Here is a 27,934-nt window from a genome sequence, read left to right on the forward strand (position 1 = left end):
ATTGTTTAAAATTGCATGCTCTATCTGAATCATGGGGGAGTTTGCTCAGTGATGCATTTCAGATTGGATAAAAAAGCATGTTTACTATACAGGGGTTAAAAAATGCTGAGGTGGAATGTGTTATTATTTTAGTGAATGTGCTGGCTGTCTGAAAAAGTGCAGTCTCCCTGTGCACATGCACTGCTACCGACCTGTTTATACGTTCCATGCACAGTAAGAGCTTTCAATAAAACAGTGATTGCTGTTACTAGAAGCATTGTGCTAAGTAAAAGGGAATAATACCATGCTAAACAAGTGAGTGTGGCACCCCTATATGTGAGTCTGTCATTCAACAGCAACAGAGTGACTTTAATTCCAGGTGATTGTAATGTAGGAGAGATTTATTAGCTGGACGAATGAGGTAGGAAACTCTCCAAAGTGACAGAATGAAAAAATCAAATTGTTGAAAGATTACACTTACAAGAAGCAAAAAAAAAAAAAGAAATAATAAAAAAAAAAAAGATGAAAGGAGATGAGCGTGTGTGGTAATGTTAGCTCCATATTGTAACTCTGTGTGAGGGGGTCTTTTGGGGTTCACTGTTGCCCGCTGCTCTCTTGGGAGATGATGTTGGAAGAGCTCTCTCTTCTAACCTGTCTGGGCTGGAATGTGCTTTTCAGGGCATTGTAACAGGAAATTCTGTGTGTGTTGAAAACCAGGATAGAAAGCATCTGTAGAGCTGCCCCGAGGGGACATTCTGGGCCTGAGGGGGCTGCGGGGGCTGGGTTACATTAGGGTTAAAGCAGCCTTCTTTCCCCCTCTCCTGGTTATTTTGGGCTGTACTAAATTAGTAGCACATGTCTCTATGGATGTTCACATTTCAACTTCCTTTAGTCAAATACCATCCCTAATAACACAGGGAGGGATGATGAAATCATCTGCATAACATCCCACATTAGAATATTTGCATTTATTTCTTTTTAAATGTTGTTGCTCTAATATGGTGATGCTGTCATTGCAGGTTTCCCTGGCAAGCCCCCACCCCCTGAGCAAACAGTAAGCCCTAACATAATATTAAGAACATTATCTGTGTTAAAGAATAGTTTACTATGATAATACATCAATAACTGGAGAAATAAGAAGGTTCTACTATCTAGCACCTGGGGTTATTCTGAAGAAGGACACATAGCATCATAAGCCATAAGTAGCTATAGAAACATAGCACATAGCATCATAAGCCATAAGTAGCTATAGAAACCCACCAGATTTCATCTTTATATTGTGTAATTTTACAAGTCAGTTGTTTTATTGGGGTGAGAAAATATAGAACATAATTATTATCTATGATGGTGTTAATTGTATACACTTGTTGTGCATAAGTTATCTCAGGTAAATATTAAATAAAGTTCACATGACTAAGGCTATTAGTGATTTTTAAGTATTTTTTGCTTCATGGTAAGAATTTAGCAAACCATATGCAGCCTCAGTGTTATTTAACATAACCAGAATTGTTTAGGTATGTGCTACGATATAACTTAATATGTAAATGTGTATATCCTAGATACAATACTATATGTAATTATCTCTTAGGCTCTAGCAAACCATTCTTTATATGCAAGGAATGGAACTTCAAAGCTGCACAGACTCCCCTAACATCTTTAATAAAGTTCTGATTATTTTAGTTGAAACAGTAAAGTCATTTTATATTCCAGAACCTGTTCAGCCATCATTACTTTTTTTTTTTTATCATTAAAGGGACAGTCTACAATATAATGGTTATTGTTTTGAAAGATTGATAATCCCTTTATTACTCATTCCCCAGTTTTGCATAACACAGTTATAGTAAAATACTTTTTACCTCTGTGATTACCTTCTGACAGCCCCCTGATCACATGACTTTTTATTTATTACCTATTGACTTGCATTTAATACTGTGTAGTGCTTAATCTTAAATATCTCCTCGGGCGTGAACATAATGTTATCCACATGACCCACATGAAGTAGCAGTCCTGTTGTGAAAAGCAAATAAAAAATAATGTGATAAGAAGCTGTCTGTAGTGGCAGAAACTTAGAGGTTTAAATGTTATAAAGTATATAAATATAATAATGTTGGTTGTGCACAACTGGGGAATGGGTAGTAAAGACATGGTCTATCTTTTTAAGCAATAACAATTTTAGTGTAGACTGTCCCTTTAACTTTCACAGTTTAGATACAGCATGCAATGTTAAACAACATTGTTGTTTTCTATTATCAAATTGACTTCTTTATCTTGGTATCCTTTGTTGAAGAGTCGACTCAGGAGCAGTAGTGCACTGCTGGGAGCTAGCTGCACATACCTGATGAGCAAATGACAGGATGCATATCTGTGCAGCTACCAATCACCAGCTAGCTCTCATTAGTGAATTGCTGAGCTCACCTTGTATATACTTTACAAAGGCTGCCAAGAGTACCAAGTACATTTTATAATAGAAGTAAATTGAAATTGTTTTTTAATATTGCATGCCTTATCTGAATCATAAAAGTTTAATTTTAATTGCATTGCCTCTTTAACAAATACCCTCAAGTCTTATAAATGCCTCTGCATCCCTATAATGCCTTTCATTTTTATAGTATTGGTTGGCTACTCATATATGCCTAGTGTCAATGGCTCATCTAATGTGTTCTGCTAGCTCCCAGTAGTGCATAGCTGCTCCTTCAACAAAGGATACAAAACAATGTTCCTTCTAAATCATGAAAGAAAGAAGAAAAAACATGGGGTTTCATCTCCCTTTAAAGGGACAGTATACACTCATTTTTATATAACTGCATATAATAGGCACTACTATAAAGAATAAAATGCACAGATACTGATATAAAAATCCAGTATAAAACTGTTTAAAAACTTACTTAGAAGCTGTCAGTTTGGCTCTGTTGAAAAGGTAGCTGGAAAGCCCACTGCAAGTGGTAAATAAGACACTCCCCCCCTTCCCCTTCTTTTGCATATGAAAAGACCCTTTACACAAACAGGAGCAAGCTGGAGAAGGTAGCTGACAGTATTCACATAAAACTTTGGGGCTTGGTTAGGAGTCTGAAAATCAGAGCAATGTTATTTAAAAATAAGCAAAACTATACATTTATTTTAAAACTTTATGGGCTTTATAAATAGATCATCTACAAAACATTTATGCAAAGAAAAAATGAGTGTATAATGTCCCTTTAAGCAAGTGTCAGGAGCTGCCTGGCATAGAAGTGAAAAGTGTTGTTAAAGGGACAGTCAACCATAGAATTGTTATTGTTTTAAAAGATAGATAATCCCTTTATTACCCATTACCCAGTTTTACATAACCAACACTGTTTTATTAATATACTTTTTACCTCTGTGATTACCTTGTATCTAGGAACCTTCTTCCAGCCCCCTGATTACATGACTGTGACTGTTTATTATCTATTGTCTTGCATTTAGCATTGTATTGTGCTGAATCTTAAATAACTTTCTGTGCCTGAACACAGTGTTATCTATATGGCCCACGTGTACTTTCTGTCTCTTTGTGTTGAAAAGAGATTTAAAAAGCATGTGATAAGAGGCAGCCCTCAAAGGCTTAGAAATTAGCATATGAGCCTACCTATGTTTAGTTTAAACTAAGAATACCAAGAGAAAAAAGCAAATTTGATGATAAAAGTAAATTGGAAAGTCAATTAAAATTAAAAGTCCTATCTGAATAATGAAAGTTTAATTTATACTAGACTGTCCCTTTAAGATAACAGAATTTATGTTTACCTGATAAATTACTTTCTCCAACGGTGTGTCCGGTCCACGGCGTCATCCTTACTTGTGGGATATTCTCTTCCCCAACAGGAAATGGCAAAGAGCCCAGCAAAGCTGGTCACATGATCCCTCCTAGGCTCCGCCTACCCCAGTCATTCGACCGACGTTAAGGAGGAATATTTGCATAGGAGAAACCATATGTTACCGTGGTGACTGTAGTTAAAGAAAATAAATTATCAGACCTGATTAAAAAAACCAGGGCGGGCCGTGGACCGGACACACCGTTGGAGAAAGTAATTTATCAGGTAAACATAAATTCTGTTTTCTCCAACATAGGTGTGTCCGGTCCACGGCGTCATCCTTACTTGTGGGAACCAATACCAAAGCTTTAGGACACGGATGAAGGGAGGGAGCAAATCAGGTCACCTAAATGGAAGGCACCACGGCTTGCAAAACCTTTCTCCCAAAAATAGCCTCAGAAGAAGCAAAAGTATCAAATTTGTAAAATTTAGAAAAAGTGTGCAGTGAAGACCAAGTCGCTGCCTTACATATCTGATCAACAGAAGCCTCGTTCTTGAAGGCCCATGTGGAAGCCACAGCCCTAGTGGAGTGAGCTGTGATTCTTTCAGGAGGCTGCCGTCCGGCAGTCTCATAAGCCAATCGGATAATGCTTTTAATCCAGAAGGAGAGAGAGGAAGAAGTTGCTTTTTGACCTCTCCGTTTACCAGAATAAACAACAAACAAAGACAAAGTTTGTCTGAAATCCTTAGTAGCTGCTAAGTAAAATTTGAGAGCACGAACTACATCCAAGTTGTGCAACAAACGTTCCTTCTTTGAAACTGGATTAGGACACAAAGAAGGCACAACTATCTCCTGGTTAATGTTTTTGTTAGAAACAACTTTTGGAAGAAAACCAGGTTTAGTACGCAAAACCACCTTATCTGCATGGAACACCAGATAAGGAGAAGAACACTGCAGAGCAGATAATTCTGAAACTCTTCTAGCAGAAGAAATTGCAACCAAAAACAAAACTTTCCAAGATAATAACTTAATATCAACGGAATGTAAGGGTTCAAACGGAACCCCCTGAAGAACTGAAAGAACTAGGTTGAGACTCCAAGGAGGAGTCAAAATTTTGTAAACAGGCTTGATTCTAACCAGAGCCTGAACAAAGGCTAGAACATCTGGCACAGCTGCCAGCTTTTTGTGAAGTAACACAGACAAGACAGAAATCTGTCCCATCAAGGAACTTGCAGATAATCCTTTTTCCAATCCTTCTCGAAGGAAGGATAGACTCTTAGGAATCTTAACCTTGTCCCAAGGGAATCCTGCAGATTCACACCAACAGATATACCAAATTATGTGGTAATTTTTCTGGTTACAGGCTTTCAGGCCTGAACAAGAGTATTAATAACAGAATCTGAGAACCCTCGCTTTGATAAGATCAAGCGTTCAATCTCCAAGCAGTCAGCTGGAGTGGGTCGAACGGACCTAGAACAAGAAGGTCTCGTCTCAAAGGTAGCTTCCATGGTGGAGCCGATGACATATTTACCAGATCTGCATACCAAGTCCTGCGTGGCCACGCAGGAGCTATCAAAATCACCGACGCCCTCTCCTGATTGATCCTGGCTACCAGCCTGGGGATGAGAGGAAACGGCGGGAACACATAAGCTAGTTTGAAGGTCCAAGGTGCTACTAGTGCATCCACTAGAGCCGCCTTGGGATCCCTGGATCTGTACCCGTAGTAAGGAACTCTGAAGTTCTGACGAGAGGCCATCAGATCCATGTCTGGAATGCCCCACGGTTGAGTGACTTGGGCAAAGATTTCCGGATGGAGTTCCCACTCCCCCGGATGCAATGTCTGACGACTCAGAAAATCCGCTTCCCAATTTTCCACTCCTGGGATGTGGATAGCAGACAGGTGGCAGGAGTGAGACTCCGCCCATAGAATGATTTTGGTCACTTCTTCCATCGCTAGGGAACTCCTTGTTCCCCCCTGATGGTTGATGTATGAACTTGGCCCTCGCTAGCTGAGGCCAAGCTTTGAGAGCATTGAATATCGCTCTCAGCTCCAGAATATTTATCGGTAGAAGAGATTCTACCCGAGACCAAAGACCCTGAGCTTTCAGGGATCCCCAGACCGCGCCCCAGCCCATCAGACTGGCGTCGGTCGTGACAATGACCCACTCTGGTCTGCGGAAGGTCATCCCTTGTGACAGGTTGTCCAGGGACAGCCACCAACGGAATGAGTCTCTGGTCCTCTGATTTACTTGTATCTTCGGAGACAAGTCTGAATAGTCCCCATTCCACTGACTGAGCATGAACAGTTGTAATGGTCTTAGATGAATGCGCACAAAAGGAACTATGTCCATTGCCGCTACCATCAAACCTATCACTTCCATGCACTGCGCTATGGAAGGAAGAGGAACGGAATGAAGTATCCGACAAGAGTCTAGAAGTTTTGTTTTTCTGGCTTCTGTCAGAAAAATCCTCATTTCTAAACACTAAAAAACTCTAAGCCATCTCCGTGGAGATGTTGCCTGTACAACGGCAAAGAGAATGACTGGGGTAGGCGGAGCCTAGGAGGGATCATGTGACCAGCTTTGCTGGGCTCTTTGCCATTTCCTGTTGGGGAAGAGAATATCCCACAAGTAAGGATGACGCCGTGGACCGGACACACCTATGTTGGAGAAATAATAATTATGTTCATAGCATAGAGGGTAGTATCAGTAACTAGAATATGGTAGCAACAAGTTTAGAAAATGATATTGTCTGTTTTTTAATAACTCAGCTTATAAAACATCACTTTATTAGGCTTAATTACTTGCATTTGGTACCAACATTGCTTATCATATTTATAGAAATCTTCATGTGTTTGGAAATCAGAAGAAACCGTAATTAGTTGTATTAACCACTGTTGCTGCCCTCTGCTCAGCTTTAACCTGAGCATTTTAGCTGGAGGGAGAACTACTTGATTAGTGCGGAACTTCCGTCCAGGTTTTCAGGAATTTTAGCATCAAGACAGAAGCCAAAACTGTGCTGATTAAGAGTGCACCATATGTTTAATAATGTTTATATTTCCATAACTATATTCATAAGGGTTCTTAGAAAATTATTTCTTGTTCTGTTTTCTCATCACTGAAAGATGGCAACACTAATTTATAGGTTAAATGCCAGGAAATGTCACAGTGTTGCAGTGTTCTTGGAGGTTGCTGCAAATATAATGAATAATTGGAGACAGACTGATACAAGCCTTGCTTACAAGTGTTTAGAGACTAGGTGCTCACAAGCGTTTAGAGGCTAGGGGGCCGAATTATCAAGCTCCGAACCGAGCTTGATGCCCCGTGTTTTTGACGAGCCTTCAGGCTCGCCGGATACACAAGTTATGACCGCTACTCCATAACCTGTCTGCCTGCTCTGAGGCGGCGGACAGACAGCGCTGGAAATCAACCCGATCGAATACGATCGGGTTAATTGACACTCTCTGCTAGCAGCTGATTGGTCGCGGATCTGCAAGAGGCGGCATTGCTCCAGCAGTTCACTAGAACTGCTGGTGCAATGATAAATGCAGAGAGCGTTTGCTGTCGGCATTTATCGATGTGCAGCGGACATGATCCGCAATATCAGATCATGTCCTCTCCCACCATGATAAATAGGCCCCTGGATGCTTAAAAGCGTTTAGAGGCTGGGTGCTCACAAGCGTTTAGAGGCTGGGTGCTCACAAGCGTTTAGAGGCTGGGTGCTCACAAGCGTTTAGAGGCTGGGTGCTCACAAGCGTTTAGAGGCTGGGTGCTCACAAGCGTTTAGAGGCTTGGTGCTCAAAAGCGTTTAGAGGTTGGGTGCTCACAAATGTTTAGAGGCTAGGTGCTCACAAGCGTTTAGAGGCTAGGTGCTCACAAGCATTTAGAGGCTGGGTGCTCACAAGCGTTTAGAGGCTAGGTGCTCACAAGAGTTTACAGGTGAAATAATCAGCTAATGGTTGAGAGCAGATTAGTAACCATGGTTACTGATCAGCTGATTACTTCACCTGTGCACTAGTTCAGCTAGAATGAAAACCGGGCCTGTTGGGGGTGCGTGAGGGCCGAGTTTGGGAAACACTGGTTTAGAGGCTAGGTGCTCACAAGCATTTAGAGGCTAGGTGCTCACAAGAGTTTTGAAACAAGGTACTCTTTTCTTGATACTTCAGTTGCACATGGCAGTACAAATGAAACATGACTGTGTTCTTGAGATGTTTATGCAGTTATCCTTAAAGACACAATATTGTATTGTATTTTCTAACCATCCTTTGTGTCTTTCTACTATGTAATTACAGCTGTGGAGACACAGAGTACCAGCTCAGAAGAGATGGTGCCCAGCTCCCCCTCCCCTCCTCCACCACCTCGTATTTACAAGCCCTGCTTCGTGTGCAATGACAAGTCCTCCGGATATCATTATGGGGTCAGCTCATGTGAGGGATGCAAGGTAAGACACGTCAGCAGCTTTGCACGGACTGTGGGCACCTTAACTGGGGGGGGATGGTTTATAAAACAAGTCCAGTTAGACGAACATATTCAGAACTAGGTTTCATCTAATGATGAGCAGATATTAAATAAAGGGACCTTGAGAACCTTGAGATTTAGTTATGGGTCATGAAACATCATTGCAATATACTTTCATTATTTATTTTGCCCCCTGTTTATGTAATTTAGCTATGAACTTTAAATGCACCCTGACATCTCACGTCTAACCCTGCTACATATATATCCCTAATTGGCTTTAACTAATTACAACTGCAAACAATGCTATTTATACTAACGTAATTATTGTGACTAGCCTTGTTATTACCGACTAAAACCCATATTGGCTGTTCCTAGTAAGGCAAATTGTGGGTGGAGTTTGACTACAGTAAACAACTGCAGTAAAAATTATGTTAATGTGTTTTAAAAATGTTGAGACTTGACATATGTTATTCTATAGCAGCACAGCAGAAGTGTCTTGTAAGTACAAGGTATTTACTGTCCCTTTAATTATCTTTTAACACCTCATCTTTTATATGATCTGTTAAAGTATTGCCTTATTTTGTGCTATACATTAAAACACAATTTTCTAACTATGTCCTTGTGTGTGTTATTCCAGACACGTCTTAGGACTAGATTACAAGTGGAGCACTATTTAGCGCTTCCACTAGCCTGTTAACTTCGCTAGACAGGGGCTTTTTGCCGCGTTGGGATTCCTCTTGTATTATGAGTTAAAACTAAAAAGTTAGCGTGAAAACGAAAACCTGATGCATGCTAAAAAAAGTGGAACTTCGAATATTGAGACCGCATTAAAGGAACATTATACTTTAAATTGTTTTTCCATTAATGTGTTTCCAATTACTTTTTTTTACCAGCTGCAGAGTATAAGATGTATGAGATTTGCTTTTTTTAAGGTTTATTTGTGTATATGAATTAGCTGATTTTATGTTTTGAAGCCACAACCTAATAAAATGGGTTGAGCTTGTAGGTATAATCAGATCTCATTACTTTATCACATTGTGTACATATACATGCTTCTTTATCTTAGATCTGTCCATAAACCAATCACCAATACTTGGAGAGAACAATGGAAAATTAACATTTTATTACCTTATCTTTTCTATAACCCACTGGGAGTGTAATTTCTTCTGCTGGCTGTGTTAACACAGCTTGGCCTTAAGGCCAAAAACTTTCAGGATGGGTGGGGATACCACAGGCTAAATAAACTAATTCAAATGCCAATATACGGTTAATTAAAATACTTGTAAACAATTTAATACACTCCAGCAGTTAAAGTGGATCATTGGGAACAAATTAAAGGCTAGAAATTTTTTGAGTAAAGCTTCAATGGAGCATGCAAACTGCAAGAAGAAACCTAACACCCATACTTGCATGCTAACCATTTATTCAAGAGTGGTAAACCCAAAATGAATTATGAATATTTCACATTCCAATGTTCTTCACCAAGATATATATATATAATGTATGTTAAGAATATTCTAATGTGAAATATTTACAGTTTATACGCAGTTAAACAATATGAATTAAATATGATTTTTCATGTTTTCAGCTACTTGTCTGCCAAGGGCTCCAATGCACTTATATATGTGTGTGTATGTATATATATATATATATATATATATATATATATATACTGTATATCTGTGTGTGTATATGTCTGTAAATAAATATACACACATATAAATACATATGTACACACACACAAATACATATGTGTGTGTATATGTGTGTATATATATATATATATATACACACATATTTAGACATGTGTATGTATGTATCTCTATGTTAAAGCCCTTTGCAGCCCTTTTTTTCTAACACCTGAGACCTCCTATCTTTGAGCCCTTACAATGTTTTTTTGATGTGTTTTGTGCAACTTTTTTTTGTCTAGAGTAACAGTTAACCAGAACACCAAAGTTGCGCTAACCCGACACACATTAAATTTGATTGCAACTCTTAATACCCGCGCTATTTCCATCATCCCATATCGCTCACACAGTACAGTTAACGTGACACTTGTAATCTAGCCCTTAGTGTTTCTGTAATATTTCACAGAATGCACTTCATAATACAGGTACAAATACCCATGTCCAGAATTCCAAAATTCAGAAAACTAGACTTTTTCATTAATATTTTTTTTTTTTTTAATAAAATCATTAAAAATCACTATTTTTACCGCCAACAAGTCACAATCGTCTCTGCCTGCATTTTTTTTTATTTTAATTTTTTAATTCTTCTATATTTATTTAAATCAACAACTATTACCTTTCTGATTACAATGCTATCTTTCTGATGGTACTATGTATACAAAAGTATTAAAATGATATGAAATAGCATTGCATGTATAAGCTGTATTGTGATAAATATTGTCTAAATTACATAAGATATTGTTTACGCTTGTTCCCACCCCCTCTCCAAGCTGCCCCATTATACAGATGCAAATGTACAAATATTCCAAAATCCAAACCTGTTCCAGTCCCCAGCAGTTTGGCTAAAGGGTTTGGCGTACCTGTATTTTTCATCATCAATATAATTGTTTTTATTTTTGTGCTTTACTTTTTATATGTAACTTTCTAAGCTTCTCTCGCCCATACCCCTGTATCATTGTCTCAGTTTTTCCATCTCCCATTATGGCAGTGCATTCCATTATTGCATTATTCCTCTGTCCTCATTTCCAGCTCTTGTCTTTCCATATCACTTTAGTAGGCTTTGTCTTCTGGTCACCACGTTGAAAGGGACAGGAAACCCAAAAATTGTCTTTCATTATTTGGATAGAACATACAATTTCAAACAACTTTCCAATGTGCTTCTATTATCAAATTTGCTTCATTCTCTTGCTATCCTTTACTGAAAGAACATCATTGCACTACTGACAGCTAGATGAACTCACCTAGTTAGCCAATCACAAGAGACAAATGTGTGATGGCACCAATCAGCAGCTAGCTCCCACTAGTGTGGGTTATGTGCATATTCTTTTTTAACAAGGGATACCAAGAGAACGAAACACATTTGAAAATAGTACAAATAGTAAAAAGTACATTTAAAAGTGGCTTAAAATGACATGCTTTAGTTGAATCATGCAAGTTTAATTTTGAATTTCCTATCCCTTTAATTGTGCCTTTTTGTTTGTTTTTGGCATTTTGTAGTGTATTCCCTCTTAGGCTTCTATGTTTCTCTTTCTGTTCCAATATTAGGTCCAAGGAACACAGTGTTCAACAGGAAACATTGTATTTCAAGACTTACTATTTGCTGATCATCATAGTAATGCATTGAGAACAGAGTTGCAATTATAATGTTCAAGATGTCATTTAGGTTGCACCACTTAACTGCCAAAGAGGGCTGCATCTTTTGTAAATAATACGAGGGCTATCAAAATCTTAGAAATATATGTGCCTCTCATTGTTTGTGAAGTACATGTAATAACCAAATGACTAATTAACCCTTAGAACAACTTTACATGAAGTTGCTACAGTCTCACTACTGATTTAAATAAATTCCATTCCAATCCATTTGAATTCTGTTCTGTCCATCACATTGGTTTTCACAAGGTTTTCAAATTCATTTTTTCCCATGCACACAGTGCATTCACCATTTAAACAGGAACTAGATTTATTAAGACTAGAAAATTCTGTTATTCCTTACAATATTATAACCTATGAATCAGCTCACATATATATATTTATACAGTGTATATATATATTTTTATATATATATATATATATATATATATATATATATATATACAGGTAGCCCTCAGTTTACGCCGGGGTTAGGTTCCAGAAGGAATGGTTGTAAATCAAAACCGTTGTAAATTGAACCCCAGTTTATAATGTAAGTCAATGGGAAGTGAGGGAGATATGTTGCAGGCCCCTCTCAAAATTGTCATAAGTAACACCTAATACATTATTTTTAAAGCTTTGAAATGAAGACTTTAAATGCTAAACAGCATTATAAACCTAATAAAATAATCACACAACACAGACTTCACTTGCATTTTTTTCTGAAAACAGTTCTTCCTATGCATTCCAATCTGGACTGTTTTATAGTCAGGAAGATCTTGTTCCTTTGAAATCTGCTCGATAGCTCAGGTCTGGTTAAACTGATTAATTTCAGCTTGTTGGCTGTGCTGCAACACAAGTGGACAGCTCCACCTACTGGCTATTTTAATAAATGCACTGCTTCTCAATGCTTTTCAATAGCAGTCACATGACTGGAAAAAAAGGTTATTCTGAAACGGTGTAAATTGAACCGTTGTAAAACGAGGGCCACCTGTATATATATTTATGTGTGTGTGTAAAATGTAGACTATTTTTGTTATTCATTCAACTCTCCTTTTCACTCTCTCTTCCCACCTCCTTATACTCTGAATATCTTTTTATCCTCTGTTATACATTTTCTTGATTTCACTAACTATCCCTTACTTACTAGTGAAACTTCCTTAATATTGTCTGCTGTCTTGCATTTTCTCATCTCTTTCTTACACCCTCTCGCTCCATCCAGTCATCTCACACCCTTCCTCTTTCTAACAGGGCTTCTTCCGACGCAGTATACAGAAGAATATGGTGTATACATGTCACCGTGACAAGAACTGCCAAATCAATAAGGTGACCCGAAATCGCTGCCAGTTTTGCAGACTGCAGAAATGTTTCCAGGTTGGGATGTCGAAAGAAGGTGAGTAAATAAAATTAATGCAAACATCCATGCAATATGTGCACAAGCAGTGAGATGATCTCAGCTCTTTTTTTGTAGTGCATGAGGTAGTTAACGTGCTGGACTCTGCATTCCTTGTAATTCTGACACCTCACTTTGTCCCTTGGGTCCTCATGTAAATAGATTCTTTGCACAGCAAGACTCCCTGGTTCTAAATTCCAGAAGAATAAATAACTCTCAAGTAACAATGTTGCTTCGTTACATTAAGCGAGCAGCACTTTATACATTGCATGGGGGGGGCTAATAACATTTGGATCTTGTAAACAAATATTTGCTATATTAGTGTTCCTTGGCTTTTTTACTGTGCAAGAATAGTTTTCTCTTTTGTTATTTTTAAACTGGTGCCTTTATAATGATCTAAATGAGTTTGTTTCACTGTGTATATTTTTTGCAGCACCATCTCGTTTTGCCTCTTTTACTCTTTGCAGTAGGTTTTTGTTTTGCTTTATGGCATTTACTGGGTAGGCTTCAACTTCATCTCCCTCCCCTATGTCCATCTTAAGGTATAAATAGGTCAATAGCACTAGAAAGGCACAGAGACAGAGCAGAAGCAAATGATTAGGGAACAGAGGAATAAAGCTAATATAAAATAAATTCTTTCATTGTGCATTCTCACTCTTTCTATGTTCTGATTATGTAGTTAATTTTGGGCAAGAATTGTGTTGCTTTTACTTTATATTTCTCTCTTCTGTGTCAGTGAACTTCTGTCTCTCTGCTCAATCTCGGTGCCCTTCTCGTGCTATAAGTGGGTTTCCGGTGCCTGGCTTCCTGTTGTTAGGGTCCTGCACACTTTATCCTGAGGTGAAAAGGAAGTTCAGAAGGAAACGTGTGAGGAAAGTCAGGACACAGGGGAGATGGGTGAGAAAGAGCGATAGAAAAAGGAGTGCCATGCGTGGTACAATAGGCAAAGATTAGTATAAAAAGTATTAAAAGTATAAATCTTATCAACATGGACTGATGCGTGAGAAACTATGTCGCAACTCAAAACGAAACCTTTTTTTTGCTAAACATTATTTGTGGAGTTTAATTCTTTTTTCAGAAAATAAAACCAAGAGTAAAAAGGTCATCATACTGTATGAAGTTGTAGGTAAAAGAGTGATTTGCTAAAAAAAAATACTACTTTGGTAAGAGGACAGTAGATACTTGGAACTGATTTTCTGACGTTCTGGAAATGCATATAGAAAAGTAATCTTATATTGCCCAAGCTAAGCACAGGATCAGATAGAGAATGAAGTGAAACATTTTTATGTTCGTGTTTAGTTTTCACTTTTCTTTGATTGTTTTTCTGGGCTTCAGTCCTCCTTCAATTTTAAAGTAATGACCTTGATATATTTGGCACAAAAGGACTCGGGGTCAGTCTGAGTCAGGATGTTGTATTTCACTTGATAAATGTCCATATAACATAATGAATCGAAACAATAAAATTGTCCTGCGTATAGTTATTCTTGGCAATATTCTTCATTTCTACTAGCCTGTATAAGTGTGGCTGTTTAGTCCATTTTCTAATATGAAAGAAGTGTGAGAACATGGGACAGGAGTGACTCAATAGAGAGGGAAAATCCATCTCTGTCCCCTGCAGTGATCCAGCCCTCCCACCTGCAGGCAAGGTCTGAGGTCGCACTTTAGGGTTAAGGGTCAGGTCAGAAGGTATTTTGTAATACTGCTCAGACAGCAGACACAAGACTAGTAAACTATTCCAGGATACGCATTGATCCCACTCCATCTTTCACAGCATTTTATCACTAATGATGCATGGCTTTTTTATTTTCAGATTAACAGATAACCCTAATAGGGATAGCTTTAACCACAGTTTGTCAAAATTAGTCATGCGAATGATGTGATCTGCTTTTGATGTTCTGTTCTTTAAAGATTGTCCGAGCAAACAGTACGTGTAGCAAAATAAAAACAGGAATAATTATTAAATTATAAAAATTAAAATGTTTTTGTATAATGCGTATGTTTATATTTTATAAAACGATGGAATATATTTATTTAGCCTCTAATGTAACTACTATATCAAACTGTTAGGCGCACAAACTCACACATACAGGGTGATATATATGTATTTAATATGCTTGTAGTGCAATGGTTACTGCTATATATTAGTCCTGTTATGGTTACACACTGCAGGTGTCTTTCTCTCTCTGGGCCTGATATTCACAACCTCGCTGGCATTGAGAGAAATCACGCAACATCTTTGGGATTTATTTTAACATGTCTCAAGTTTAAAAAAAAATTGTTTCTAAAAAATGTTTATGGGACTCGCCATACTGACGAGACTTCTTAGGATATCTCGTCTGAGTGGCGAGGTTTTAAATATCAGGCCCTCTGTGTCTTGCCTTCTATCACTTTCTCTCCAGGCCAGATTACGAGCGGCGTGTTAACAGTTGCACGCGAGTGATAAGGGGTTTATCACAGCTGTTTGCACGCATCAGGTTTTCCGCTCATATGACAAGTTGAAAGTAAACACGATCGTTTGAGCACAGTCACGATGTACGCTAGAATGATTACCGCGTCATCATAGCTCCGGTTAACTGTAAAAAGTGTCACAAAACAAATAAAAAATACATTACAATGTACAGTTACACTCATAATAACACTATCTAATAAAAAATATTAATAAAAAAATATTGCACAAAAAGTTATAAGGGCTCAAAGATATGAGGTCTCAGGTGTTAGGGTAAAAAAGCAGGCAAAGGGCTTTAACATAGAGATACATACATATTTATGTGTGTATTTACAGACATATATACACATATAAACACATAAATACATATGTACACACATAAAGACATATAAATAAGTTCATTGGAGCCCTTTGCAGTTAAGTAGATGAAAATTTGTAAAGGCATTTTTATGCAATATTCATACTTAATAAAGTATTATACTGTGTATTTACTGTAAATATTCCAATGTTCTGCACATAGCAGAATATGTTCTAAGTATTTGTAAATACATATTTCTATATATATCTGTAAACATCTATACAGATATACAGGCATATATAATCATGTGTGTGTATATATATATGGTATAAATATATAATGTACCAAAATACCATCAGATATATGTAGAAATATGTATTCCACTTTTTTGCTCCATTGACTTCTATGGGTGAATACGTCTTTTTAGTTTGTTTTTTTTTTCACTTTTTTGCTCCATTGACTTTTATGGGGGAATACCTTATTGCAAGCACAATATCCTAAGTTCATCTTTTTTACTCGCAGGTTAGCGCACAAGCGAAAACACTTTCAACTCATAATAAGAATGCTCAACCCACCGCATGCAAAAAAGCTTCCTTCTAGCACAGCTAATGCTCGAGCAGGAGCATTAAATAGTGCTCTACTTGTAATCCAGCCCTCGTTAGGATCTATAATTTTTGCTGCATATTGTTTTTTTTTTTTTAAATAAAGTAAATGTTACTTGTGCCTAAAGGAACATAATCACCCTGTAATTACAAGATGCTTGTTTAGTAATGCCATTTCTGACCACCAAGGCTAGCCACTGTCATTTTGTTATCAATATTTGCATTGTTTTGCAGTATTTTATCTTATTACCTTTGCTGAGGCTAGTTAGAGACAGATATGTCAGGGTCAGGCTTGTGAAGTCTGATGTGTATACTTCCTATTCTCTCAAGTTTTAAAACCCACAATTTTTTTTTTCTGAATTAGAAAACCAACAAATTTCCAAAGGTAAAGTACAGGAAAAGTTTGCAAAATAAAGATGAAACTATATTGCAAATTTTTACAATACACATAATTCAATATTTTAAATTACACGTTCTTCATGGCCCTTTAATAAAAAATGCTTTTACTGTGGGATTCAATATAATTTTAAACAGTCCTAAAAATTTACCATGTTTAATTGCTCTTTCATATCTGTGATAGAATATGGTTTGTTCCTGTAAGCCTGTAATGCTTCTGTTGCATTAGCTAATGTGATCACACAAGCTATGGGCAGAATTGTCTTACCACATCTTGTAATGTTTTACTGCAGCAGTGAGAAATGACAGGAATAAGAAGAAGAAGGAAGTAAAGGAGGAGGTGATGGTACCAGACAGCTATGAGATGCCTCCTGAGATGGAGGAGCTCATCCAAAAAGTCAGCAAAGCCCATCAGGAAACATTCCCATCTTTATGCCAGCTTGGCAAGTACACCACGGTAAGCGAGCTTCTGACTGTTACATATACTAGCAGTCAATAAGAGATCATCTGCATGTTAGTATTAGACGTGGGATTTAATGAAAGCTATGGGGAGCTGTTCTGTATTGTTACTTAAATTGTAGAGATTAATAACTCTATCAACTTTAGTACTGGAGAAATGAAGATGATCAGAAATAAGTGATACTGATGTGATTTCATTCACTTAATTTAGGTTTAGCAGATATAACAGTCTTACTACAACTGAGGCTCCTAGTACTAATCTCTCACAGTGACTGTCTCTTTTTTTCACACTGTGGCCAATCAGAGTTTGTGGCCGGTTGGGAAGTATAGCCTTGCACCTGTGGCCAATCAGTGGTTGTGTTTGGTGTAGCCCTGCACCTGTGCCCAATCAGAGGCTGTGTCTGGTGAGAAGTATAGCCCTGCATCTGTGCATCAGTGGTTGTGTCTGGTGTGTGGTGTTGCCCAGAACATATGGCCAATCAGAGGTTGTTTATGCTGAGTGGTGAAGCCCTACCCCTGTGGCCAATCAGTGGTTGTGTGTGGTGTAGCCCTGCACCTGTGGCCAATCCGAGGTTGTGTCTAGTGAGTGGTGCAGCCCTGTACCTGTGGCCAATCAGTGTTTGTGTCTGGTGAGTGTTGTAGTCCTGCATCTGTGGCCAATCAGTGGTTGTGTCTGGTGAGTGGTGTAGCCCTGCACCTGTAGCCGATCAGTAGTTGCATCTGGTGAGTGGTGTAGCCCTGCACCTTAGCCATTCAGTGGTTGTGTCTGGTGAGTTGTGTTGCACTGCACCTGTAGCCAATCAGAGGCTGAGTCTGGTGAATGGTATGGCCCTGCACCTGTAGCCAATCAGAGGCTGAATCTGGTGAATGGTATATCCCTGCACCTGTAGCCAATCAGAGGTTGCGTTTGGTGAGTGGTATGGTCCTGCACCTGTATCCAATCAAAGGTTGAGTCTGGTGAGTGGTGTAGCCCTGCACAGTAGCAGACCTACTCAACCTTGGGGCCCCCAAAGGTAACTCAATAAAAAGCAAAAGTAATAAAATACATTTGGCTTGATATAATAATTTTGGGGATAGATAGATATATAGATAGATAGATGGGCCTGCAACTTTCACTAATAAAAGGCTCTTGGGCCCTGGTGCCACTACACCTGCTGCACCAATGGTAATTCCGCCCCTGGCCCTGCAGCCAATCAAAGGCTGAGGCTGGTGAATGGTATAGCCCTGCAGCTGTGCCCAAGCAGCTACTGAGTAGTTACTGGTAGCAAGCCTGTGTCATGAGAAAAAAGGATTCTGTAGGATTGGACAGGTTGAGGACCTAAGGTAAACCTACACATTTATTTTGTATGTCTGTTAAAACTACATGTGCACTGGAAACCTAATGTACATTCATGTTCCCTTAACAATATGTCTATTTTTAGCTTAGTGCTCAGACAAGCAGCTAGTAAGAATTATTACAATAAAAGCTGTTGTAGGGACAACCTTTTCTATCGCAATACTACACTATTAAAAATTACAGTAAAGGTTGTTTGAACAGGTAAAAACAGCTATTTCAAATGATAAAATAAAGGTAAACAGGCTAATTGTTAAGAATATGTATAAAATGTATAATTGCTAACAGTGTCAGTGTGTGACAAAGGTTTTGTCTGTTAACCATTTCATTTATGTAGAACATAAATAAACAATCATGCAACTGATTGTTATTTGCCTCTTCTTTTCTTCAGAACTCCAGTGCGGATCACAGAGTGCAGCTGGATCTGGGCTTGTGGGATAAATTCAGTGAACTTGCCACTAAGTGCATCATCAAAATAGTAGAATTTGCTAAGCGCTTGCCTGGGTTTACTACACTCACTATTGCTGACCAAATCACCCTGTTGAAAGCTGCCTGCCTTGACATTCTGGTGAGAGAGAAAAAAAATGCATTATGTTTCTTTAATTATTTTTTTTTTTTTTTTTTTTTAAAACAGGTCAAATGTCCCTGAATTTCACAATGTTATTATGAAAAATAATGGCTACACGTATTTCTGTTTGTCTGACTAGATGATCATTATTATTGCCATCATTATTATTATTTATCTTGTAGTTTTAGCAACTGTGTTATCATTTTAAACTTGTGTTTAGATTAGGGGAAAACCACCAGCATGTTCATGTGATTCACATTAAAAGGATCAAGTATGTTCTGTCATATATGTGATGTTTGTTTTATAAAGCACTTGAATAACTTAATTTACAGTAACATACAGTTTTATAAGGTTCTATGTAAGCTTCACTCAAACTCGCAGCATAAAAAGACTCATTGGCACCTATTTTCCGCGCATCAATATTGAAAGTCATGGGAAAATGACTCTTACAGCAACATAAAATAGTGGGTGGCTTAAGCCATATACAAATACAAATGTGTTCACGTCAGGATTGTTGTGATGACTTATATAAACATCTCTGGCTTCTCTCTTGTTTTAAAGGGGCACTTAACACTTTATAATGACAAGACACTCCTGTTGTCTTTCTATACAATAACATAGTATTGGTGTCTAAATATTTTTAAAACAAATTAACTTTGTGTTTGCTGCAATTGTTTTCCTGTAGCGAAACTCCACCCACCCCATAAGAATGTTGTGTACTAAACCAGAATCTCACAAGGGGGTGCTGAACCACATAAAATAAAAGATTAATTAAAGGGCCATAATAACCAAATGTTTAAACACTTGAAAGTGATGCAGCATAGCTGTAAAAAGCTGACTAGAAAATATCACCTGAACATCTCTATGTAAAAAAGAAATATATTTTACCTCAAAAGTTCCTCAGTAGCCACATCCCATTGTAAAGGATTTCTAAGCAGCAAATCAGTATGACTGTCCCGGGACAGCGGAAGGGGCGAGCTTACATGCACTCTCATCTTATTTCCCTATTCAGTTTAAAGGAAGTTTGCTATGAAATCTCATGAGAGTTAAGTGAAATCTCATGAGATCACAGTAAAAGAGTTCATGACCTCAGCACTGCTGATGCTGATTGGCTGCTGTTTATTTCTTCATTTTTTTTATTTATTTTTTACCTGCAGCTGAGTATAACTTTTTACACAGAACTTACTCTCCTGAGCTGAGGAGATTGTGAGGTAAAATATCTTCCTTTTTTACATAGAGATGCTCAGGTGATATTTTCCTGTCAGCTTTTTACAGTTATACTGCATCAGTTTCAAGTGATTTAGCATATGAGTATTATGTCCCTTTAAAGGAACAATCAAGGCAAAATTAAACTTTCATGATTCAGATAGAGCACACAATTTTAAATAACTTTCCAATTCACATCCATTATCTAAATAAGCACAATCTTTTTATATGCACACTTTCTGAGGCACCAGCTCCTACTGAGCATGTACAAGATTCACAGGCTATACATATATGAATTTTGTGATTGGCTGAAGGCTGTCACATGATGCATTCGGAAGAAAAATGTAACTAACTGACTTTTGTCAGAAAAAAATCTACTTATTTTGTCTTATATTGTGCTTTTAGATTGTCTTTTTATAATGCATTTATTGATTATCCAACTGTGTTTAGCGGTCCTTTAAAGAAACTAACAGTTATATGGCAAATATATAAAATAAGAATTAAAAGTTTATATACAGTATATATATATATATTATCTGTAGTCTGTTAAAACAATGGTTTCTGTCCTATATTCATAATGTCAGTTCAAAATTTTAAAAGTTGTGAGGTAAAATGGCTTAAGCTGCACCCAATAAAATAGAATGGGGTATTGGCAGTGTGATAACTCAGTAGAAGAAACATGGGCATCACATAGCATGAGACTGCAGCCAAAGATATGTGCAGCACACGTTTGCAAATGACTCTAAAACATGGTGCAAACACACAAGCTGCTCTTAACTGCAAACTGAGGACCCGACTCTGCAATCGTTTTGTCATTCCTAGTGGGTACACACCACATAATAGCAGGCAGGAACAGAAGTAACATAAGCATAGATTTATTGTATGCAACGCATTTCTCGGCAAACAAGCTGCTTTATCAGGCATGAATTACAAAGATAAACAGCGCTTTTTCTAGTCAAAATTAAACTTTCATGATTCAGCTAAGGCATGCAATTTTAAACAATTTTCCAATTTACTTTTATCATCAAATTTGTTTTGTTCACTTGGTATTCTTTGCTGAAAGCTAAACCTAGGAAGGCTCAAACTGACTTTTAAACTGTTACAAACCGCCTATTATCTCAGTGCATTTTGACAGTTTTCCACAGTTAGACAGTGCTAGTTCAATTGTGCCCTATAGATAACATTGTGCTCACTCCTGGTGAGTTATTTAAGATTCAGCACTGATTGGCTAAAATGCAAGTCTGTCAAAAGAACTGAGATACGGGGCAGTCTGCAGAGGGTTAGATACAAGGGAATCACAGAGGTAAAAGGTTTATTAATAAAACGATGTTGGTTATGCAAAACTGGGGAATAGGTAATAAAGGGATTATCTATCATTTTAAACAATAAAAATTCTGGAGTAGACCATCCCTTTACACTTTTAAACTTGCCACATCGCTGCAATATCTAAAACATAATCATTTATCTTTTGGTAAACACAAAATATTTGTTTATTTTTATTTCATAAAGATGCTGCGGATTTGCACTCGTTACACCCCAGAACAAGACACCATGACCTTCTCAGATGGACTCACCCTGAACCGGACTCAGATGCACAATGCCGGCTTTGGGCCTCTCACAGACTTGGTTTTTGCCTTTGCTGATCAACTACTCCCGCTGGAAATGGATGACACAGAGACTGGTCTGCTGAGCGCCATCTGTCTGATTTGTGGAGGTATTGCACCTTTACAGGGTCCAAACTCTCCTTCGTATTTTTTTATTCATTTGTAGCCAACAGATTCTGTTGCTCTATACAGGATGTGCAAAAAGTGTAGTATAAAACTAGCAATGAAGTGCCTTTTGCAAGAGTTATGTGGAAATCTAGAATAAAAAACTGCAAGTGGCATAATAAAAAAAATATTGAGTTCTAGTTAAACTGTTTAGATTGGTTGTGACAAGAAGGTAGCATGAAACATTGATAGCATCATATCCACACAGTGCATGCAGATTGACATTGGACTAGCTCTGAGCTCTTTTACTCTTAGATCGAATGGATCTGGAAGAACCAGAAAAGGTGGAGAAACTGCAGGAACCACTGCTGGAGGCCCTTAAGTTTTATGCTCGGCGGCGAAGACCCGACAAACCGTACATGTTCCCTCGCATGCTTATGAAGATTACAGATTTACGTGGCATCAGCACCAAAGGTAACATTGCTCTCTATGCACCGTAACCAGCACAGACTTTAGTGTAATGTTCGCTGTAAAGAAACAAGAAAAGTGCAGGCTGTGTAGAATCAAGGAGGCTGCTGGCTTCAAAAAACAGTGTGAGAGTGCAGTGTAATGATCATAGCTATGGGTTAGTAGTGTGAGAGTGCAGGCTGTGGGAGTGCAGTGTAATGATCATAGCTATGGGTTAGCAGTGTGAGAGTGCAGGCTGTGGGAGTGCAGTGTAAGGATTATAGCTATGGTGTAGAAGTGTGAGAATGCAGGCTGTGGGAGTGCAGTGTAATGATCATAGCTATGGGTTAGCAGTGTGAGAGTGCAGGCTGTGGGAGTGCAGTGTAAGGATTATAGCTATGGTGTAGAAGTGTGAGAGTGCAGGCTGTGGGAGTGCAGTGTAATGATCATAGCTATGGGTTAGCAGTGTGAGAGTGCAGGCTGTGGGAGTGCAGTGTAATGATCATAGCTATGGGTTAGCAGTGTGAGAGTGCAGGCTGTGGGAGTGTAGTGTAAGGATTATAGCTATGGTGTTGTAGTATGAAAGTGCAGGCTTTGGGAGTGAAGTGTAAGGATTATAGCTATGGTGTAGTAGTGTGAGAGTGCAGGCTGAGAGAGTGCAGGCTGTGGGAGTGCATTGTAATGATCATAGCTATGGGTTAGCAGTGTGAGGAGTATAGTGTAAGGATTATAGCTATGGTGTAGTAGTGTGAGAGTGCAGTGTAAGGATTATAGCTATGGTGTTGTAGTATGAAAGTGCAGGCTTTGGGAGTGAAGTGTAAGGATTATAGCTATGGTGTAGTAGTGTGAGAGTGCAGGCTGTGGGAGTGCAGAGTAATGATCATAGCTATGGTGTAGTAGTGTGAGGGTGCAGGCTGTGGGAGTGCAGTGTAATGATAATAGCTATGGTGTAGTAGTGTGAGAGTGCAGGCTGTGGGAGAGCAGTGTAAGGATAAGGATTATAGCTATGGTGTAGGAGTGTGAGAGTGCAGGCTGTGGGAGTGCAGTGTAAGGATTATAGCTATGGAGTACAGTGTGAGAATGCAGGCTGTGGGAGTGTAGTGTAAGGATTATGGCTATGGTGTAGTAGTGTGAGAGTGCAGGCTGTGGGGATGCCGTGTAAGGATTATGGCTATGGTGTAGTAGTGTGAGAGTGCAGGCTGTGGGGGTGCCTGTAAGGATGATAGCTATGGGTTAGCAGTGTGAGAGTGCAGGCTGTGGGGTTCCGTGTAAGGGTTATGACTATTGTGTAGCTGTGTGAGAGTGCAGGCTGTGGGGGTTCCGTGTAAGGGTTATGACTATGGGTTAGCAGTGTGAGAGTGCAGGCTGTGGGGGTTCCGTGTAAGGGTTATGACTATGGGTTAGCAGTGTGAGAGTGCAGGCTGTGGGGGTTCCGTTTAAGGGTTATGACTATGGGTTAGCAGTGTGAGAGTGCAGGCTGTGGGGGTTCCGTGTAAGGGTTATGACTTGGGTTAGCAGTGTGAGAGTGCAGGCTGTGGGGGTTCCGTGTAAGGGTTATGACTATGGGTTAGCATTGTGAGAGTGCAGGCTGTGGGGGTTCCGTGTAAGGGTTATGACTATGGGTTAGCAGTGTGAGAGTGCAGGCTGTGGGGGTTCCGTGTAAGTGTTATGACTATGGGTTAGCAGTGTGAGAGTGCAGGCTGCGGGGATGCAGTGTAAGGATGATAGCTATGGGTTAGCAGTGTGAGATTGCAGGCTGTGGGGGTTCTGTGTAAGGGTTATGACTATGGGTTAGCAGTGTGAGAGTGCAGGCTGTGGGGGTTCCGTGTAAGGGTTATGACTATGGGTTAGCATTGTGAGAGTGCAGGCTGTGGGGGTTCCGTGTAAGGGTTATGACTATGGGTTAGCAGTGTGAGAGTGCAGGCTGTGGGGGTTCTGTGTAAGGGTTATGACTATGGGTTAGCAGTGTGAGAGTGCAGGCTGTGGGGGTTCCGTGTAAGGGTTATGACTATGGGTTAGCAGTGTGAGAGTGCAGGCTGCGGGGATGCCGTGTAAGGATGATAGCTATGGGTTAGCAGTGTGAGAGTGCAGGCTGTGGGGGTTCCGTGTAAGGGTTATGACTATGGGTTAGCAGTGTGAGAGTGCAGGCTGTGGGGGTTCCGTGTAAGGGTTATGACTATGGGTTAGCAGTGTGAGAGTGCAGGCTGCGGGGATGCCGTGTAAGGATGATAGCTATGGGTTAGCAGTGTGAGAGTGCAGGCTGCGGGGATGCCGTGTAAGGATGATAGCTATGGGTTAGCAGTGTGAGAGTGCAGGCTGTGCGGGTTCCGTGTAAGGGTTATGACTATGGGTTAACAGTGTGAGAGTGCAGGCTGTGGGGGTTCCGTGTAAGGGTTATGACTATGGGTTAGCAGTGTGAGAGTGCAGGCTACGGGAATGCCTTATAAGGATGATAGCTATGGGTAGCAGTTTGGGAGTACCATCAATGGGTAAGCAGTGTAAGAGTGTGGGATATGAAGGATACAGTAAGTGCAGATTATAAGAAACAATTTTAGAACCATGGAGCATGCTAGTTATGAGGGGGGTAGTTTATATAGTGCAGGATGTATAGGAGCAAATCATTGAGAACAGATGTCATGAAAGAGTGTGCTTTTTAGGGACGTGTGATCAGTCCAGTATATTGGTACTGACTTCGGATGAGCATCACAAGGGAGCAAGCTGTAGCAGTGCGGTCAGGGTGGAGAGTATACTCCTGAGCTAAATGTCTTTGTTTTAATATTTAACAGGTGCAGAACGAGCTATCACTCTAAAGATGGAGATTCCTGGCCCCATGCCCCCACTTATCCGTGAGATGCTGGAGAACCCTGAAGCATTTGAAGATGGCTCAGACACCCCCAAGCCTAGTGAAACTTCATCAAGTGAGAGCAGTGAGGGGAGCCCACCAGATGATGACAGCAATGGCCCCAAATCCCCCTAGCCATCTCAGCAACGCAGGGGAATGACATTAACACTTTGTGAGAGCCATTGGCTACACCCTTTTTTTATATGAGGCATTCTTGGGTTAGCTATATCAGGTGGGCTTACAATACATCCTTCCTGAGGCTCAGAATTGCTCTTATTTACTGATGCAAAAAGCCCTCCTCACTACAGGAGAGAGGACCGGGGTGGGCTTATTTAATTGTGGCTCTTCCTCTAAAATCTTCAGGTATCTAAATACTGTATATGGAATTTTCCAAGTCACAGGAGAGAGTTGTAACGTCTCTTTGATGCATCAAACAAATGGACACAAGAAGCCCTTACGCTTAGAGGTGACATGGATTGTCCGAAGAAGCCTTAACCCTCATTCAGCATTTTGCCAAAGATTATGATGACATTTGACCCTCCATGAAAAGGACTCTCAGTCTCACTATGAGAATGGACAATTGGAGAGCCCAGCGATACCATAATCAGAGATAATGCCTTTTTGGATGGGTTGTAAAGCACATTGCTCTGTGTGTACATATGCATATACTTATATATACATGCACACATATATATACATATATGATTGTGCATCATTAAATATATTTGCTATTGCAATGTTTTAAAGCTTTTTTTCATTGGCTGAAACGAGGTCATGTGACTATAAATAAAGCCTGTTTATTTCTTTTTATTGACATCATCAGATTTGAATTAAAACAAAATAATTTGCCAACATCTCTAGTGTGCATGCACCATACACTTTACATTCCAATTACCAGTTACAAATGTGTGATTTTCGATATTATACTTTTGAATACTTTGGAATTTTGTACCACGTTAAAGATTAAAGAGCAGTAAGAAAGATGAACATTCAAGCATAGGATTATGCTATGGCTCTGCTGCAAACTTGCAAACAGTTTTACGTAGAGTCACCAACATTGTAATTCACATCCAGGGGGTCATTGTGAATTTTATCTACCAAATAATTATGGCTGCGCGTTTAAAGTTATTGTTGAAAGCATGAAAATGAATATTCAACTTGGTTCCATCAGAATAAAAAAATTCAAACAGGGCTATGTTTTATGGAAACTAATAGCTGCTTCATAGCGTCCTCACTAGCAGCCAATGCTTTAATTGTACCTTAACTCACAACCCATTTTAATGACATAATTTTTCACGCATGTATTTAAATATTGTCTTTTTTGACTATCCTGATTGAAAGGTGGTACATGAATAGAGCAGGATATAAGGTGTGAACATCTATAACGCCCAGCACTTACATAAGTGTATGGAATACAAGAAACTCTGTGAAAACCATTATGGTAAAGGTTTTAACTACTGTGGGTCAAAGCAGTTTAAATTGGTCTTCCTACACAATGCAAGGGGAAATAAATATCTTAAAGGGATATGAAACTCTCCCCAAAAAATATTTTGTGGTTCAAACAGAGCAAACAATCTTTAAAAAGTTTCCAGTTTACCTCTATTATCAAATGTACTTAATTCCCATGGTATTCTTGTTGAAGAGATACCTAGGTTGGTGTTTTGGAGCACTGAATGGCAGGAAATAGTGCTGCCATAGTGTGCTCTGAAAAATGGATAATATTCTTGGAAAACTGCTGCCATATAGTGCTCCAGATACGTGCACGCTCCTAAGCTTATGTCCCAGCTTTTCAATAAATGATACCAAGAGAACAAATAACATTTGATTACAGAAGCTAATTAGAAAGTTATTTAAAATTGTATGATCTGAAAATATTGTCAACTATTTTACATTTCTATGTTCTCCCATATTTACAAATTACAAGCAAAATAAGTGTAATATTGTAGCATTATAACAATTGATACAAGAATTGTATAACAATAGCACTTTGGCCCTGATATTCAAAGATTATCCAGCTTGGAGAGAAGTTGTAGTTTAGACTTCACAAAGGCTAAACTCTGTATGTGAAGCGTAGACAAGAACAGGAGAAGTGGACCGAGCGCTACACCCAGGGCCTTAAGCTTACTAACTATATAGCCTCCTAGTAGGCTAACAATACAAAAGTTAAAATGGGGAGAGAGTAAGCGCTAAAAAGCTTAAAAGGCTAGTAAAAGGTACATTTTAATACATATAAAAATTTACAAATGGCAATCAGACGCATGGATCCATGTCTGACTTAACAAAAAAATATATAATAAACAAATCTAAAAATATCTAAACATATCCAATGGAGTATAGCATGTGACGCTGACTTAGTGAGCCAGTGATGAGGAGTTAGAAGGACATGTACATTCAATAATATAAACAACCTAAGTGAGTGATTGAGTGCAGACAATAGCTTTCAACAAAGAAAAATAGCATTCACAAAAAAGAAAAATAGCATTCACAAAAAATAGTGTTCACAAAAATTGGCGTACATAAAAAATGTTCAAATGTTCAACCGGTTATATGTAAGTGAATCCAGTAGTGTTTCCTCCAAAGTGACGTGTAGAAATATAACGTGAAGTCAATAATAGTAGAATGTAAACGTTGAGTGGGTCAAATTATTGTGGTTCAGCTGCTAAATTAAAAAATTGTAAATCCGTGAGGTAAATAAAAATAAAAATAACTTGTGTAAA

General features: G+C 38.8%; 1 protein-coding gene across 4 annotated transcripts in view; it reads left to right on the forward strand.

Annotated features, from left to right (window-relative positions):
- The window catches only part of RARG (retinoic acid receptor gamma), a 431,518-nt gene extending 405,447 nt beyond the window's left edge, over window positions 1-26,071 (forward strand). For all 4 annotated transcript variants that reach the window (XM_053708315.1, XM_053708316.1, XM_053708318.1 and 1 more), the window contains 7 exons: window positions 8,036-8,184; window positions 12,770-12,911; window positions 16,947-17,110; window positions 18,837-19,013; window positions 21,729-21,933; window positions 22,244-22,402; window positions 25,162-26,071. In XM_053708315.1, the coding sequence (XP_053564290.1) occupies window positions 8,036-8,184; window positions 12,770-12,911; window positions 16,947-17,110; window positions 18,837-19,013; window positions 21,729-21,933; window positions 22,244-22,402; window positions 25,162-25,352 (1,187 nt within the window). In that variant the 3' untranslated portion in view covers window positions 25,353-26,071. The remainder of the gene's footprint in view (window positions 1-8,035; window positions 8,185-12,769; window positions 12,912-16,946; window positions 17,111-18,836; window positions 19,014-21,728; window positions 21,934-22,243; window positions 22,403-25,161) is intronic.
- The last annotated feature ends 1,863 nt before the right edge of the window (window positions 26,072-27,934 follow it).

This window comes from Bombina bombina, chromosome 3 (assembly GCF_027579735.1).
Source record: "Bombina bombina isolate aBomBom1 chromosome 3, aBomBom1.pri, whole genome shotgun sequence".
NCBI classification, from domain to species: Eukaryota; Metazoa; Chordata; class Amphibia; order Anura; family Bombinatoridae; genus Bombina; species Bombina bombina.